The following is a 17,094-nucleotide window of genomic DNA, read 5'->3' on the forward strand; positions in this document are numbered from 1 at the left end:
AGCCTTGTAATTATATGGTTTTCTGACGTCAAGTTGTTATTTTTACTTGTAAGTACACATTTGGAAGCAGTACTTGTACTAAAATAATGAATATTGGCAGTAGCAGCAGTAACAGATATTCAGAGTTGAGTTTGTAGTTGTTTTAATTGTATTGAGACAAACTAAAATCAAGGATTACACATAACCATTTACGACCCAAATATATGTATTTTACAGAGTTTATACAATTATTGTTCTATTATTAGTACATATAAATGAAATCAACACATATTTGATTACTTCCAGTACTAGGTTACATGTGCACAAATCTGAAATTGAGATTTGTATTTGATTTAACTGACATAAAGCACCAGCATCTCGTTTGTAAGTACCTGTTGGAGATGAAAACATACATAATGACCTTGATAAGACCTAAACGGGAACAATAGAAATAATTATTTTGTCTTCTCTTACAGTAAGAATATATACAGCTTATATAGACATTGTACATGCACAACAAATTTGAATCTTAAAAAGGCTCCCAAAATGAGTCATTGCCCCCTGGAGGTTCAAAAGGGTAAGAGACTAGGTTTATGAATCAGAATCATGTGTGATTGTCAAAACAGTTTTCAAACAAAGCTTGGTAAAAAAACTTGATTTAACTTTACATCGTAAATAAGATACAATTAAACTGAGCCATAGAAAACAAACATATTTAAGTAATTCACCTAAACCCAAAGAGCTCAGGGCAGGGCAAGAGTGGAAGATCCTAAGATCTTGAGGTTGGTTGCTTTATTTTTTGGAATTTAAATCTGTGCCTCGACCGGTCCGTGGACAGGCCAACAGAACATGTTGAGTCTTTTCCAGAGACTCTCACCTCTTTGGTCTTGGCTTCAGGTGCAGGTCCCACTGACACGTACGGGAACAGTGTCTCAGTGAACACTGCTGTGTGCGTCAGCAGGAGGTGCAGAAGGTCAGCGTCATAGAAGGACAACTCTCCCTTCTCGTAATCCAGTTTCACTCGGATCTTCTTTGGAGCTGATTCCACTGAGACTGTCTGACCAGAGCTATCGGTATACCGCCCTTTTCCATGCCACAAACACCAGATTCCAAACTTTGAACCGGTGAAAATCTCTCCTCTTCTGTCAATAGACTTTTTAACCACTCCAATGTCCCACGTAGGCAGGTCTCCCACCTCCACGTCCCACTGGTGCTGCCCAGAGCTGAAGCCCTCAGATCCCAGGAGGATGGACTCGTTGGTGAATCTCTCTGGGACCACAGGCAGTGCCCGCGGGGGGCCGTGCCTCACCCCACACAGGTCCTGGGACAAGTGCATGTGACACTCTGCAGTGTTGGGGTCAAATATAACTGGGCTGTAGGTCACAATAGTCTTCATCTTCATCCACACTCTGTAGGCCAGGTTCCCCAGGACTTTGGCCTGGTCCAGGAGCAGTCCTGCTTTGGGCTGTGGGCGAGGCAGCGGGGCAGTGGTCGTTTGTGTGGGAGCTGAGAGGAAAGAGTGAGTGTCAATGCTCTTCTGCAGGTCCTGGATGCTGTTGGTCAGTGCAGCGATCTTGTCCCTCACCTTGTGCATCTCCAGATCTAGGCTCTGGGTCTGTTTCCTCTGCTCCTCTCTCAGAACTCCTAAAGCCTTCTCCTCCTCCTCCTTCAGGATCTGCTGCAGGTGAGAGAATACATGAGTGATCTGACTCAGACACTCCACCGTCTGCTCCTCCTGGTGGCGCTGCAGCTCCTCATAAGTCTTCTCCAGTTCTTCATAGCCCTGTTTCTGATCCTTCAGAACCAGTATCTGTGTCTGTGCCTGCTTCTTCAGCCTCTTCTCTGCCTCATTGCCACTCACCACCGTGTGCTGTGAGTGCAGAGAGAACTCACACACGGGACAAACCGCTCGGGCCTCGTCCAAACAGAAGAGAGGAGGCACATTTGGGTGAGAAGAGCAGATCTTTACATTTATGACCTTTGCCTCTTTAGTGCTTGTCTCTTTGACATCCAGCTCTTTAACCTTCTTCTGCTCACTGAACGACAGTGACAGCTCACGCAGGGCAAAGTTCACCTCTACTTTTTCTCTGGATGACCTGCGGCGGCACACGGGGCAGGTCCCGGGCAGGTTGTGGTCCCAGCTGTTGTTGAGGCAGCTGCAGCAGAAACTGTGGTGGCAGCCCAGAGTCACCGGCTCCTTCAGAGGGTCCAGGCAGATGGGGCAGGTCAGGAAGTCTTCAAACAGGGCTTCGGCCATTTTAAACTCCAGACCTGGTTTATCGGAGCTCCGTGTGGCGAGAGTGCAGCTTCCAGTGTGTCTAAATACTTTCTGTCTCTCTGTTATGTGCAGTTGTTCCCAGCGTGAGGGCGTGGCTACCGGGAACTTTGTCAGTTCATGTCAAAACCGCAAACAGGTTAGAGGCATTTCCATTATGACAGAACATCTCCTCCTGAAACTGTACTAGATTCAGTTGCTTTTGTCTGAACGAAAGTCTCATTGTTTGTTTTTGAGCCAATAGTGCAAAGGCTTCATGAAATCAGTACAAACTATTGCCAAAGCGGAGAAGAGTTCTAAAAACTCCAACTCCTTAAAGCTGCGCAACTGGAAGAACAAGTTTCTTCTTTTTTCCGTGACATTCCTGAGCGTTGTCACGCTGACTTCTGATCGTCAGGAACCACAAACTTCCTTCATTGTTTCACTCACACGTGTTTGAGTCATGTTTAATCTCTTCATCTCTGTCTTTAACGGTTAATTATTCTTTATTTTAACTCTCTTATTATCTATTCCTGCTGCTGACCATTGAAAAACCTTGAATACATATTATTTAAAGCCATGTGTGTTTGAGTTGGAAATATAACCTCACTCTGCTGCCTTCTGCTGGCCATCCAACTTTTCTGTCTTTTCTTTTTCCAAAGTGGCACCAGAAACTATTAAATATAGGTTTTTAGATTTGTGGAACTTGAATCCCAGTGAAACTACAAAGGGTGGAAAATACCTACGAACAAATACTCTTGTTGCTGTTATAGAAATCAAATTGAAGTAGTTTTTTACGTATACTTTTTAACTTTGACTTAAGTGCATATTTGTCAGCAGTACTTGTACTTGTAATAGAGTACAGTTTTATCCTTGGAACAGCACTTTTACAAGTTCAGAAACTTCAGTCAGAAAAATATGTCATAATTGCAAAAAAGTTTGAGTCATTTCCATTGATAAACTACATTTATCTCTTCTTGAAATCATATTAAACTTTGTCCTAACACGCTTTCTTTTAGTGTCATCTTTTCCTGCTACTGACCAATGAAAAATCCCCCAGAATAATCAGTTTTAGTGTGAAATATAACCTCACTCCGATGCATTTTTCCAAAGTTTGACTCCATTGACCTGCCAGGGGTGGAAAGTATTAAGTAACTGTTTAGAAATACTCACGCTAATGTAATTGTGTGAATTCTTTGTGTGATTGTAATTGATCAAAAGAACAATTTTAGCCTTGTAATTATATGGTTTTCTGACGTCAAGTTGTTATTTTTACTTGTAAGTACACATTTGGAAGCAGTACTTGTACTAAAATAATGAATACTGGCAGTAGCAGCAGTAACAGATATTCAGAGTGGAGTTTGTAGTTGTTTTAATTGTATTGAGACAAACTAAAATCAAGGATTACACATAACCATTTACGACCCAAATATATGTATTTTACAGAGTTTATACAATTATTATTCTATTATTAGAATAGTCATATACATAAAAATGAAATCAACACATATTTGATTACTTCCAGTACTAGGTTACATGTGCACAAATCTGAAATTGAGATTTGTATTTGATTTAACTGACATAAAGCACCAGCATCTCGTTTGTAAGTACCTGTTGGAGATGAAAACATACATAATGACCTTGATAAGACCTAAACGGGAACAATAGAAATAATTATTTTGTCTTCTCTTACAGTAAGAATATATACAGCTTATATAGACATTGTACATACACAACAAATCTTAAAACGGTTCCCAAAATGAGTCATTGCCCCCTGGAGGTTCAAAAGGGTAAGAGACTAGGTTTATGAATCAGAATCATGTGTGATTGTCAAAACAGTTTTCAAACAAAGCTTGGTAAAAAGACTTGATTTAACTTTACATCGTAAATAAGATACAATTAAACTGAGCCATAGAAAACAAACATATTTAAGTAATTCACCCAAACCCAAAGAGCTCAGGGCAGGGCAAGAGTGGAAGATCCTAAGATCTTGAGGTTGGTTGCTTTATTTTTTGGAATTTAAATCTGTGCCTCGACCGGTCCGTGGACAGGCCAACAGAACATGTTGAGTCTTTTCCAGAGACTCTCACCTCTTTGGTCTTGGCTTCAGGTGCAGGTCCCACTGACACGTACGGGAACAGTGTCTCAGTGAACACTGCTGTGTGCGTCAGCAGGAGGTGCAGAAGGTCAGCGTCCTAGAAGGACAACTCTCCCTTCTCGTAATCCAGTTTCACTCGGATCTTCTTTGGAGCAGATTTCACTGGGACTGTCTGACCAGAGCCATTGTGATACCGTCCCTCTCCATGCCACAAACACCAGATTCCAAACTTTGAAGTGGCGAAAATATCTCCTCTTCTGTCAATCAACTTTTTAACCACTCCAATGTCCCACGTAGGCAGGTCTCCCACCTCCACGTCCCACTCGTGCTGCCCGGAGCTGAAGCCCTCAGATCCCAAGACCACAGGCTCGTTGGTGAATCTCTCTGGGACCACAGGCAGTGCCCGTGGGGGGCCGTGCCTCACCCCACACAGGTCCTGGGACAAGTGCATGTGACACTCTGCAGTGTTGGGGTCAAATATAACTGGGCTGTAGGTCACAATAGTCTTCATCTTCATCCACACTCTGTAGGCCAGGTTCCCCAGGACTTTGGCCTGGTCCAGGAGCAGTCCTGCTTTGGGCTGTGGGCGAGGCAGCGGGGCAGTGGTCGTTTGTGTGGGAGCTGAGAGGAAAGAGTGAGTGTCAATGCTCTTCTGCAGGTCCTGGATGCTGTTGGTCAGTGCAGCGATCTTGTCCCTCACCTTGTGCATCTCCAGATCTAGGCTCTGGGTCTGTTTCCTCTGCTCCTCTCTCAGAACTCCTAAAGCCTTCTCCTCCTCCTCCTTCAGGATCTGCTGCAGGTGAGAGAATACATGAGTGATCTGACTCAGACACTCCACCGTCTGCTCCTCCTGGTGGCGCTGCAGCTCCTCATAAGTCTTCTCCAGTTCTTCATAGCCCTGTTTCTGATCCTTCAGAACCAGTATCTGTGTCTGTGCCTGCTTCTTCAGCCTCTTCTCTGCCTCATTGCCACTCACCACCGTGTGCTGTGAGTGCAGAGAGAACTCACACACGGGACAAACCGCTCGGGCCTCGTCCAAACAGAAGAGAGGAGGCACATTTGGGTGAGAAAGCAGATCTTTACATTCATGACCTTTGCCTCTTTAGTGCTTGTCTCTTTGACATCCAGCTCTTTAACCTTCTTCTGCTCACTGAATGACAATGACAGCTCACGCAGGGCAAAGTTCACCTCTACTTTTTCTCTGGATGACTTGCGGCGGCACACGGGGCAGGTCCCGGGCAGGTTGTGGTCCCAGCTGTTGTTGAGGCAGCTGCAGCAGAAACTGTGGTGGCAGCCCAGAGTCACCGGCTCCTTCAGAGGGTCCAGGCAGATGGGGCAGGTCAGGAAGTCTTCAAACAGGGCTTCGGCCATTTTAAACTCTAGACCTGGTTTATCGGAGCTCCGTGTGGCGAGAGTGCAGCTTCCAGTGTGTCTAAATACTTTCTGTCTCTCTGTTATGTGCAGTTGTTCCCAGCGTGAGGGCGTGGCTACCGGGAACTTTGTCAGTTCATGTCAAAACCGCAAACAGGTTAGAGGCATTTCCATTATGACAGAACATCTCCTCCTGAAACTGTACTAGATTCAGTTGCTTTTGTCTGAACGAAAGTCTCATTGTTTGTTTTTGAGCCAATAGTGCAAAGGCTTCATGAAATCAGTACAAACTGTTGCAAAAACGGAGAAGAGTTTTTAAAAATTCCAATCCCAGTCCCTAATCTCTACCTAAACTGCACGTCTGTAAGAACAAGTTTTCCGTGACATTCCTGAACGTTGTCACGCAGACTTCTGATCGTCAGGAACCACAAACTTCCTTCATTGTTTCACTCACACGTGGTTGAGTCATGTTTAATCTCTTCATCTCAGTCTTTAATGCTTAATGACGCTTTCTTTTATCTCTCTTATTATCTATTCCTGCTGCTGACCATTGAAAAACCTTGAATATGTTTTTTTTTTAAGCCATGTGTGTTTCAGTTGTAATTTTTACTTTCACATTTTGTCAGCAGCATTTGTACTTGTAATTGAGTACATTGTTAGCCTTGTCCAGTATCCATTTGACCGCTGGAAAAAACATCCATCCATTTTCTCCCGCTTATCCAGGGCCGGGTCGCGGGGGCTGCAGTCTAAGCAGGGACTGCCAGACTTCCTCCTCCCCAGAATCTTCTTCCAACTCCTCCTGAGTGAACCTGATGTGTTCATAGGCCTGAAAGACCAGTAGCTCTACTCCGAGCTTCTCACCTTATCTCTAAGAGAGCGCCCAGCCACCCGGCGGAGGAAACTCATTTCAACCGCTTGTATCCGCGATCTTGTCCTTTCGGTCATTACCCAAAGCTCATGACCATAGGTGAGGGTAGGAACGTAGACCGACCGGTAAATCGAGAGCTTTGTCTTTCGGCTCAGCTCCCTCTTCACCACAACGGTCCGATGCAGCAGCTGCATCACTGCAGCCGCTGCACCGATCCGCCTGTCAATCTACCGCTCCATCCTTCCCTCACTCGTGAACAAGACCCCGAGATACTTGAACTTCTCCACTTGGAGCAAGGACACCCCACCCACCTGGAGAGGGCAAGCCACCTTTTTCCAGTTGAGAAAAAAACATTACTTAAGAAATAAATAAAACAACTGACATACCTGCTGCCTTGAGCTGCACTCCAGTATTTTTTGCTGGGTTTTGTATTTCAATAAATGCAGGAAAGACACGTTTAATAACACCTCGTTGGACAAGCAGGTCAAAAAGAGAAGTTACATCGAGCACATTGAAGTTCTCTGTCATTTTAAATAACAGATGAGGTCGATTAAAGTGGCAGAGGGAGGTTTCACTGGAACCGTGTCCCTCGACAGGCGACGTGTCCGACAGCGTGAGACCCCGACGACCCAGAGCGCCCAGGGTCACTTTGTCCATTAGATACTGCGCGCGTCCTCCAGAGGGCGCTGTCATAAGGAGCATACGGTGTGACGACCGCGCTGTCGCAAAACCGCAGGGACCAAACCTCAAACTCTCGCCATTAGAGAACAGGTCAAACTTGGAAAGCAGAAGATTTTTATATCCTAAAGTTTTGTGGGAGTTTAACTTGAATAAAATGAGAGAGTTATTACCCCAAAGGCCTCATTAAATTGTCCCGTATGATTATGTGGTGAGAGTGTTTCAGACAAAGCTGTGAGAATGTTTTAGATAAGTATGGAGAGGTATTAAGGTTAAAAGTAGTATAAAGTACGTATTTGAATAATAATATGTGATGCCATCAGTTTTGGCATATTTAGGAAACTTACTAAACTAAAAGGTTAATTTTTATTCATGATTCATGCCAAACCAAAGCCAAAAGTGAATCCTGCTTTCTGATCGATGTCGCCGGTCGTACGTCACTTCCTGTGCCGCCAGAACGTCCCCGCCCCCTTTTGAGTGAAAACAAACAGTGTTAACAGAGAGGCGGGAGATACAAATTGTTAAAATGTTGTATTTCTGCTCCAAAATACAACAAAATATCGATACTGGCGACACAGCAGCCACGGATGGAGAAGTCGGTGAATATTTTAACTCAATCTCGAGGGATGGAGGCGTGTAGCGTCAAACAAATGACCTGGAGATTGAATTAGATTGAACTTCTCCGTCCGTGGCTGCTGTGGCGTCGGTATCAATATTGTGTTTGCAAAAAGATAACATTTCAACCATTCGTATCTCCGCCTCTCTGTTAACACTGTTTGTTTTCACCCAGAAGAGGGCGTGGCTGTAGCGCTAGCCCAAAAGTACCCGGAGACATATGTAGGAAAGCTGCAGAACTTGATAACCAAAGCTCTCTGAGGCGGGTTTTGTTGCAAAACGCAGCTGTGAGCGAGGGGATTTATAAAACACTGCAGCGCGGGGGAAGAAGGAGAAATTAATGGAATAAAAGGAACTCTTCATATGTGTGTTTAAGCAGGTCAAATCAAACATTACATTTCATTGGTTGGATGTCTCCTTTTTGAAACTTGCATTGCGTCTTCAACAGTCAAGCTTTATGTATGTATAGATCTCATCCATTTATTCATACACATCCATAAACATACTGGAAAACTGTGCCCTTGCTCATGTGTCATAGCGCCCTGTTGCCACTTTAGTGTCCCGGGGTCTCATTGACTGTTCACACAAGCTGTCAGGCAATGAAAATGCCCTCTTGGTTGTTCTCCCTTTGACCTCAGGCTCGTGGAGTCCACTTCTGTGTTGGGCGGTGCCTCACGGCAGCGCAGACGCTCACGTCCCTCCGCGGTCGTCACGGCGTCTCACGGTGCCATACCCTGTTTCCATTAGCAGCTGGTGATACAAAATGTAGGCAGGCTTTTTCACATAACGTGAAAATAAATACCATGTTTTTGTTTTTTTATTTCCAAATGTGAATATTTTATATTAACTGTAACTATACACATGTTAAATACACATTCATAAACTAACTTTATTTCCACCTTTGGTAATGGCAGATACCATTTGTGAGAAAATACATTTTACACTTAATAAAATGTCAGATTGAAAAGAGCAAAACTTAAATCTCTGATACTGTCACTTATAGTGCAGAGCAGCAATTACTACATGAAGGAGATAAAAAACACAAACAATTGTTGGTGTTTCATAAAACACCTTCTAACCTGAACTACATTTTACATTTATATATCAATCATCACAGACATTATTGCTGTATAGAAAGTTGTTCTTAAAGACATGTCATTTATAGCATTCTTTCATGGGTTTTCTAACAACCAAAACCATCCATTCATGAATAGAAGTTCAGCCATACTTTCAGCGTTTGTATTATCCAGTGTCATGAACTAAAAAAACACTCCTGTTTGTTGTGTTTGTAGTCAAGGTAACGGAGCACAAGTGCTACACCGGTTTGACACATCAGATTGTCATCAGCTCGGACTGATAAGAAATCAGCCGCTTTCACTTCATCACAAATATATTTTTTATTCACAGCCAGCAAACATCAAGGAGCTCATTCTGAATCGTTTAGACCAGTGGTCCCCAAACTACGGCCCGCGGGCCACATCCGCACCATTGGGCCTTTCAATCCGGCCTGCCAAGCTTGTCCAAGTTATATTACAAATGTAAAAACAATTTAAAATAAAATTTGTAATTTTTTTTTTTTTTACTGCAGGCTTTATTAGACAGTAGATGGAATGAGAAAGAAAGGAAGCAAATGTCGGAGTCGGGATTCAAACTCACGATACTGTGGCTGGCCGTTCATTTTACCTTTCGCCTGTAATGCCCACATTTCCCCAAGAGATGGCACTGTTCCCTCTAAGCTGCGCCTGCGCAGCTGCGCACTGCTCGCACATAGTGCACTGCTCACACCGCTCGCACATAGTGCACTGCTCGCACATAGTGCACTGCTCGCACATAGTGCACTGCTCGTACTTAGTGCACTGCTCGCACATAGTGCACTGCTCGTACTTAGTGCACTGCTCGCACATAGTGCACTGCTCGCACTGCTCGCACATAGTGCACTGCTCGCACTGCTCGCACATAGTGCACTGCTCGCACATAGTGCACTGCTCGCACATAGTGCACTGCTCGCACATAGTGCACTGCTCGTACTTAGTGCACTGCTCGCACTGCTCGCACATAGTGCACTGCTCGCACATAGTGCACTGCTCGCACATAGTGCACTGCTCGTACTTAGTGCACTGCTCGCACTTAGTGTGCGCACAAGAAAATCTATGGCGCGCAGAAAATAAAATTCACCACAAACGGCCACCGGGGCCAATCAAGCAGGAAGCGCAAGTGTTTGACACTGAAGAAGACTCTTGTGGACAGTAGAAGACTCTTGTGGACAGTAAAAGACTCTTGTGGACAGTAGAAGACTCTTGTGGACAGTAAAAGACTCTTGTGGACAGTAGAAGACTCTTGTGGACAGTAGAAGACTCTTGTGGACAGTAGAAGACTCTTGTGGACAGTAAAAGACTCTTGTGGACAGTAGAAGACTCTTGTGGACAGTAGAAGACTCTTGTGGACAGTAAAAGACTCTTGTGGACAGTAGAAGACTCTTGTGGACAGTAGAAGACTCTTGTGGACAGTAAAAGACTCTTGTGGACAGTAGAAGACTCTTGTGGACAGTAGAAGACTCTTGTGGACAGTAAAAGACTCTTGTGGACAGTAGAAGACTCTTGTGGACAGTAGAAGACTCTTGTGGACAGTAGAAGACTCTTGTGGACAGTAGAAGACTCTTGTGGACAGTAGAAGACTCTTGTGGACAGTAGAAGACAGTAGATAATTAATCATTATTTAATGCATTTGGAAAACAATTTGTACATTGAGCCTTGCATTTGTTGCTTTGTTACAAGTTACAGGTCAAATCTTGCGTGTCATTTATAGTAATTAATTAGTTCACACAAACACACCATATTTTCCTGGCCCGGCCCCTCGGCCAAATTTTAGAACCCAATGTGGCCCTCGAGTCAAAAAGTTTGGGGACCACTGGTTTAGACTTTAAGCACAAGTGCAGTGTTCAAGGAAGACGCCAAACTGACCGCTCCGTGTCGGCCTCGTCGTCCAGTTGTGTGGCGAGGCCTTTCCCCATAAAGCTAACTTCAGACAGTTGTTCAATTGTGATTTTGTGTATGTTCTTAGGGTGTTTCATGTCCCGGACACATTTTCACACCAAGCCCGGTCTGTGGAGGCCGTTTTATGAAGGTTCTTTTGTGTTTTTATTAGCATAGCTTTTATTTTACTCTGAATTTATGTTATTGAACTTTTTGCATTTGAATTATGTGATCGGCCAATCAGTTAAAACTATTCATCGTTAAAAAAAAATTCCATGTTTTTAAAAATATGGAAAATAATACGTTTTAATTTTCAGTTTGTACTATGTTTCAGTATAAAAATGGTCAGTTTCTCAAAGTTTCGGCTACACTTCTGGTTAAATCCAGACTGAACAAATGATATGATGATAGTTTTTAGACAAAACATTGTTCAACACCATTTGACATAATGGGCTGATTGACAGGACCAGCCTCCACAGCCTGTTTCCCAGTCCTCTTCCTCACATGAGTTATAAGTTCAAGTGGCGTCGCTGTTTTGTCTTGTTTTGCATGTTCTTTGTTTTGAATGTTCTTTGCTTTGCATGTTCCTACGGTTACTCCTCCTGTCCACTGCTTGCTCCTGCCATGTGGTGGCTGGACACTGCGCTGTCTGTTCTTCTGCCCACGCCTGGCCCATGCTGACTCTGGCCGAGCTTCACTCGTCGTGCTCTTTGCTGTGCTTTTTGGTCCTGCAGAGTGCGTCATTATATTTGGTATTTGTGTTCCGGTGTCCTCTCCGGACCGTCCCCCTCTGTCCAGAGCGGCCTCAGCTCCGGTTTGGATTTGTTGTTCTGTTTTTTTTTTCAGGTTTTTTTCAGGTTTTTTTTCAGGTTTTTTTTTCAACATGTGGGTTGGGTTTATGAATGTCTAGACAGTTCCAGATTATGAAATTTCCCCATGTGTGAACAATAAAGGAATATCTTATCTTATTTCTAATCAACATTTATGTGTGTTCCCTTGTGTCTTCACACATTCCTACATTTGTCATATAGTCTCTGTAAGTAAAGCTTATCTGTGAACCAGCTCTTTGTGGAGGGAGGACCCCGGTTTTAGAAGACAAAACGACACGATCTTTCTTTGCCTTTGGAGGGTCATGTACGGTAGATACAGAATCTTAAACCACATCATATCAGTCTGATGTAAAGCCTTGCAGGTAGAAAAGTGCTGTACCATTTACGGAAATATTACACTAAATGAGTGTCGCCCTCTACTGCTAGGCATTTCATTTGACGCTACGGCGCAAAACACACACTTTGAAGACGTAGGACTCCAGTAGGTGGCGGTAATGTGACACTTTATGCATGCCAACCACCATAAAACACCAAAGAACAAAAACAGAGAAAGAACAAAAAGAACACCAGTGCCACGTAACGGTCGCTAATGTTTAATCTGATTCATTTTAAAGATTCATTTAATGACAAAGATAAACACCAGGATCGTTTGCCGTTCGTTAGGGGCCGGAGCTCGATTGGTAATGGAATAACATGCAAACTCTGCAGTAGAATGAACCCAAAACCTTATTGTCATCTTGCACTAACGTTACGTCTCTCATGCCATACTTGAAATAATTAATTCAAACAGCAGGGATTTTTAAGTAATGATTGTATTGAGTTGAGTTACACAATCTCTATTCACAGTGTAATCAATACAAGTGCCTCATTGGGATTCATTAATGGACACTTTAAATGAAAAGTGCATTGGGTTTATCGCAGAAATTAATGCAGCTTGTTAGAACTAATGAAAACGCTTCGGCTGTAAATGAGACCGCAATATCAAGCTGTTTGAAGACGTGGAATTAAGAATCACTTGAATGTGCGCACAAAGGAGTATTTTGGCTCAATTTAAAACAGAATTACACATTTCGTCGTTGTTTTTTCTCGACACGGCGATGACACTGGTTCAGGCTGGTGGTTCGAGAGCGAGAGCGAGATTGCCTCCGTACCGTATGAACGTGGCGAGTGAGTGTGGCTCTGGAAGTCAGAGCGGCCGCACATATGCAGACGTGAACTGTACTATTCCTCATACAAAGGTAAACATGAAAGGGGAGATTGGATATTGGTCTTAAGACGAATAGCTTTTTAACAGAGGTTTGAACATGAAGACAACGATGGCAGATTTGTGCTGGTTAAAGGAATTATTAATGGAAAGGTCTTAGCTCGAAATGTTTACACGCCACCAGTGAGCGATGTCACTTTCCATACTAATGTTATAAACCACTCTGAGGGAACCCTGATCTGTGGTGGCGACTGGAACCTCCATTTTTAGCTTCAAAAAGCACTGGAAAAAGTATTACTTTCCTGGAGGTGTGTGAATTCCAGTGCAAAAATAATGTAATTTTAACCAAACAAGACCATGTTTAATCTGCTATTGAATATATATGAATTGAGTATATGTGAATAAACAAAAAAACATAAATCTACGGAACAACATTTTCAACAAAGAAAGTCCCATTTAGTCCAAATGTCAGTGTTTCCATTTGTCTAATGTCTATGTCCAGTCTTCTATCTGTCATGGTCACAGTCTGTCTGGTGATAGTTTGTCTTGTTTTACTCACAGGTTTTGTCTCTGCTCCTCTTCGTTTCCCCCCTCCTTCTTGTTCTCCCTCTGGTTACCGCCCCCTTGTCTCTCTGGTTACCGCCCCTTTGTGTCTCAGCTCATCTCAGGCTCTCCACACCTGTGCGTGGGTTCACAGCTGTATCTGCTTGTCAATCACTGGGTGTGGTATATTAGGGTTTGGTTTCCTCTGTTCTGGGCGAGATTGTCTGCGTCATCTGGTCGGCCCCAGTTATCGAGCCCTCAGTGAGGTTTTGAGATTTTGGTTCTTGTTTTTGGACCCTGACTCTGTATTTTGCTTACTCCTTGTGATTCCTGTCTGCGGTCGTTGACCCTGGACCATCCTGAGATGACTCTTTTGCATGTCCTCTGACAATGTTGTTTTTGCCTGTGTACCGAACCTGGAACGGACCTGACGACGCCTTTCGTTTGCCCCTGACACCGCAGTTGCTGGCGCTGCCCACCGCTGGAGGGATCTTTTGTTTGTCATCACTTTTAACCACGAGACTTGTAATTTTCTGTTCTGAGCCATTAAAGACTGTTAATTTTACGCCTGTTTCCAGCCTGTAATTGGCTCCGTTCTGCGTTTGTGACATTATCGTTGGTGTAATTTGTGTTGGCCTTTTTCCTGCGGCCAAAAGTACAGTCCAAAGGTATCTGTTTATTGTGTCCATGGCAGGAGTTGTGAGGCCTAAATACATAGTTCTAAAGTGGAGTGGGATGGCAATATCAAATAGTCTGCAGTGTCTTGGTAATGTGATTTTTATTTAAAATGTGAAATTTTTCCAACACAATACTGTCCAAACATATAATTTAGTGGTCCTTCACTGGGATGTACATATATATACTTTGGTAGAGTAGCTGTCCAGATTATAATTCTGTTATATGATTTAGATATGAATCCCCTTGAAAGTTCTGATTTATAAGCCTCAATAAATATTTCAGTTAGAGGGTTATAGTGGCCGTTGCTTTAATTTCTTGGTTATAATAACTCCTGAAGTACTGTTTCCCCAAGTCAAAGGATTCTATCAACTTATCTAAGCTTTCCGTGTGATTTATCTAATACAACGTGGTAGGAAAATCTTCATACTTTTGTTTTCCAGAGCTTGAGAGCAAAACTTTCAAGACAACCCGCTTAAAATGTAACTTCTTTTGAGTTTGTATGTTTTTGATCAGCTCTTTCCACGTTGTAAGCACAAATTTTACCCAGGGATTCCCAATTTCCTCCTCGTGACTCAACCGTCTGTCATCTGCCAGTCAGGCCTGCACAGGAACCTCTGGCATCACACCACATTCGATATTTTTCCATAGAACTTTATATTCTGGGTCAAACCAGTACAGCATTGCTCTGATTTGAGATGAAAGTCATTTTCTAGACAAGGTAAACTCCAGCCTCCTTTTTCTTTTTAATAGTTTCTTTTTGAACCGGATACAAGGTTTATTGCCTTGTCATACAAATCTTGAGACTGATTTATTCCACTCATCAAACAGAAGCGTCTGGAATAGAGAACTATGGGTAAAACACTACTTTTTCATTGTTTCAATCCTTTTTTGATTTAGACTTGAGTATGGGATTAGAGTTGAGTTTTCAAGGTCTTGTTTTATAGTGGAAAAAAAATCTTTATGGAGGACCACACCTAAATATTTAAGAGATCCCACCACTGAAATGGAGAAAATGCACCACATTACATATGAAAATATCTGGTTTGGTCAAATATAATAGAACATCATCTGTGTAAGTTTTACCCATCAATTGAAATACATTTTTTTTTCCTTTTTTTTTTATTGTCTAATAGGGCCAATGTACAATAGCAAACAAGAGGGGGGACCAGGCACAGCCTTGTCTCACCCCTCGTTTCAGAGTCAATGGGTCTGTCAGGTGACCATTGATTGTAATTCTTAATGCCTGATCAAGAGCCCTTATATTTTTTTAATGACATATATGAATTGTGTTTGAATAAGGCCAGCTCAAAGGGTCAAAAGCATTACAAGTATTACAGCTTTGTTTTTGTTTTTTTTATCTTGTGCTTGTTTATGAATAAATCCAAAGTCATTTCCTGGTTAAATAAAGGTCGTGGCTGCAGAGCCGCGGCGCGGTCAAATGGCCGAGCAGTTTCAGGAACCGCTGCACTGACATAATAGCCTCATGGCTAACCCTAACCTTAACCTTACTCTTAACCCTAACCCTAACCCTAACCTTAACCCGGCGCCGTCTAAAACGCGGTCAAATAGCGCAGCAGTTTCAGGAGCCGCAGCGCGGGGCTGGCAGAAAAAAACATGGCGGTTTCGGCCGCGCACCGCGGCTCTGTAGACACTCCCTTGAATAAAGGCCAATAAGTAGTAATACATTTATCTATATTATAGTTTGAGACCTGTTGAAATGGCTGAAACTTTACTATTAATTACGTTTATCAACATCCCACAAGTCCCAGCTTTGAATATTGTATGAAATACTTCTACTTGTCCTCTCTAAATTACATTATTACTTTAATTTGAGTACTTTTAATCAGGGCTCACATCGAGTACCGAATTTTCCGGAGTATAAGTCGCTTCAGTCAAAAAATGCATAATAGAGAAGAAAAAAACATAAGTCGCACTGGAGTTTAAGTATATAAGTATAAATATAAGTAAGTCGCACCCTGGACAAAACTTAAAAATGGTGCCACTTATAGTCGGTATACGGTAATTCTCCATCATGGCCTCTTTCCCATCTACAATTTCATACTTACGTACAGCGTGTTGAAAAAAATGACATCACACACAAACGTTCACACATGTTCAAACAATGAACCAAACGTCAAAAAATAACCCTCTTCTTGTTGTTTGGCTTTTGTTAACCCGCCGTCCTTCCCACACCGTGACCCGTCCCCTTTATTACCAAATTAACTTGACTCGTTTTCCCTCCTCCGAGTGCTCCGCCTGCTCCCGCCGTTGTGTGCTTTGTCAGCGCCGGTAATCAACTCGGGGCATTAGACTCCGTGCAGGTATTAAACTTGATTTAGAGAGCCGTTCGAGCGCACACAAACCTCTCCTCGTTTTAAAGAACTCGTCTATCATTCCACGTCCCGACTCCGCATCTGTCCCATTCTTTAAGAGACTCCGACGACGCAGGTAAAGTTTGATGGAGGAGCACATTATAGGGAAGTGTACATCGGAGCTCTATACGCAAGGAGGGCTTAAGGAAATGTCTTTGTGGTCAGCGGAGTTTCCTGTCCAGATTTGTCCCGAATCACAAAATAAATTAGATCCATTCAGGCTTTGTTTTCATTAGAGAAGACATTGTGCTCTTTGGGTTATTGGAGAGTCTATAGCATCCATAGATCATTGCTTCAGATTGTTACTTTACATTTTGTTCATTGTAAACTGCAATATCTATCTAAAACTGGCCCATTGACTTCCTGTTGAGAATCCCCAACTTTTGATTTCGGCATTTTACCACAAAACGACGCAGGTTGTAATGAACGTGTCTCTAATTGTTAAAAATTGCTGAGTGATATTTTCTAAAAAAGGGGGTTTTCAAAAAGTTTAAAAAGTGACAAAACGTCTCCGAGTAGCGTCTTCAGTTCCAGAGGCCAGAAGTTTTAAGTTTAAGTTTGCTGTTTCTGCAAAAGACTAATCGAAATGTATAAAACCAAACAAAGATGTAAAAATCTTAATGGTCGGTTTA

The 17,094-nt window shown here is 42.9% G+C and overlaps 1 protein-coding gene and 1 pseudogene across 1 annotated transcript; both read right to left on the reverse strand.

Annotated features, from left to right (window-relative positions):
* Positions 1 to 748: 748 nt before the first annotated feature.
* Positions 749 to 2,306, reverse strand: LOC140346463 (zinc-binding protein A33-like). The gene has a single exon (XM_072432545.1). It carries the CDS (start codon positions 2,234 to 2,236, stop codon positions 749 to 751), a length of 1,488 nt encoding a protein of 495 aa, XP_072288646.1. The 5' UTR covers positions 2,237 to 2,306.
* A 1,519-nt stretch (positions 2,307 to 3,825) lies between these two features.
* Positions 3,826 to 5,720, reverse strand: LOC140347495 (zinc-binding protein A33-like; annotated as a pseudogene).
* Between the last annotated feature and the right edge of the window lie 11,374 nt (positions 5,721 to 17,094).

This window comes from Eucyclogobius newberryi, unplaced genomic scaffold (genome assembly GCF_026437365.1).
Source record: "Eucyclogobius newberryi isolate DKJ021-1_F unplaced genomic scaffold, fEucNew1.0.hap1 SCAF_11, whole genome shotgun sequence".
Taxonomy (NCBI): Eukaryota; Metazoa; Chordata; class Actinopteri; order Gobiiformes; family Gobiidae; genus Eucyclogobius; species Eucyclogobius newberryi.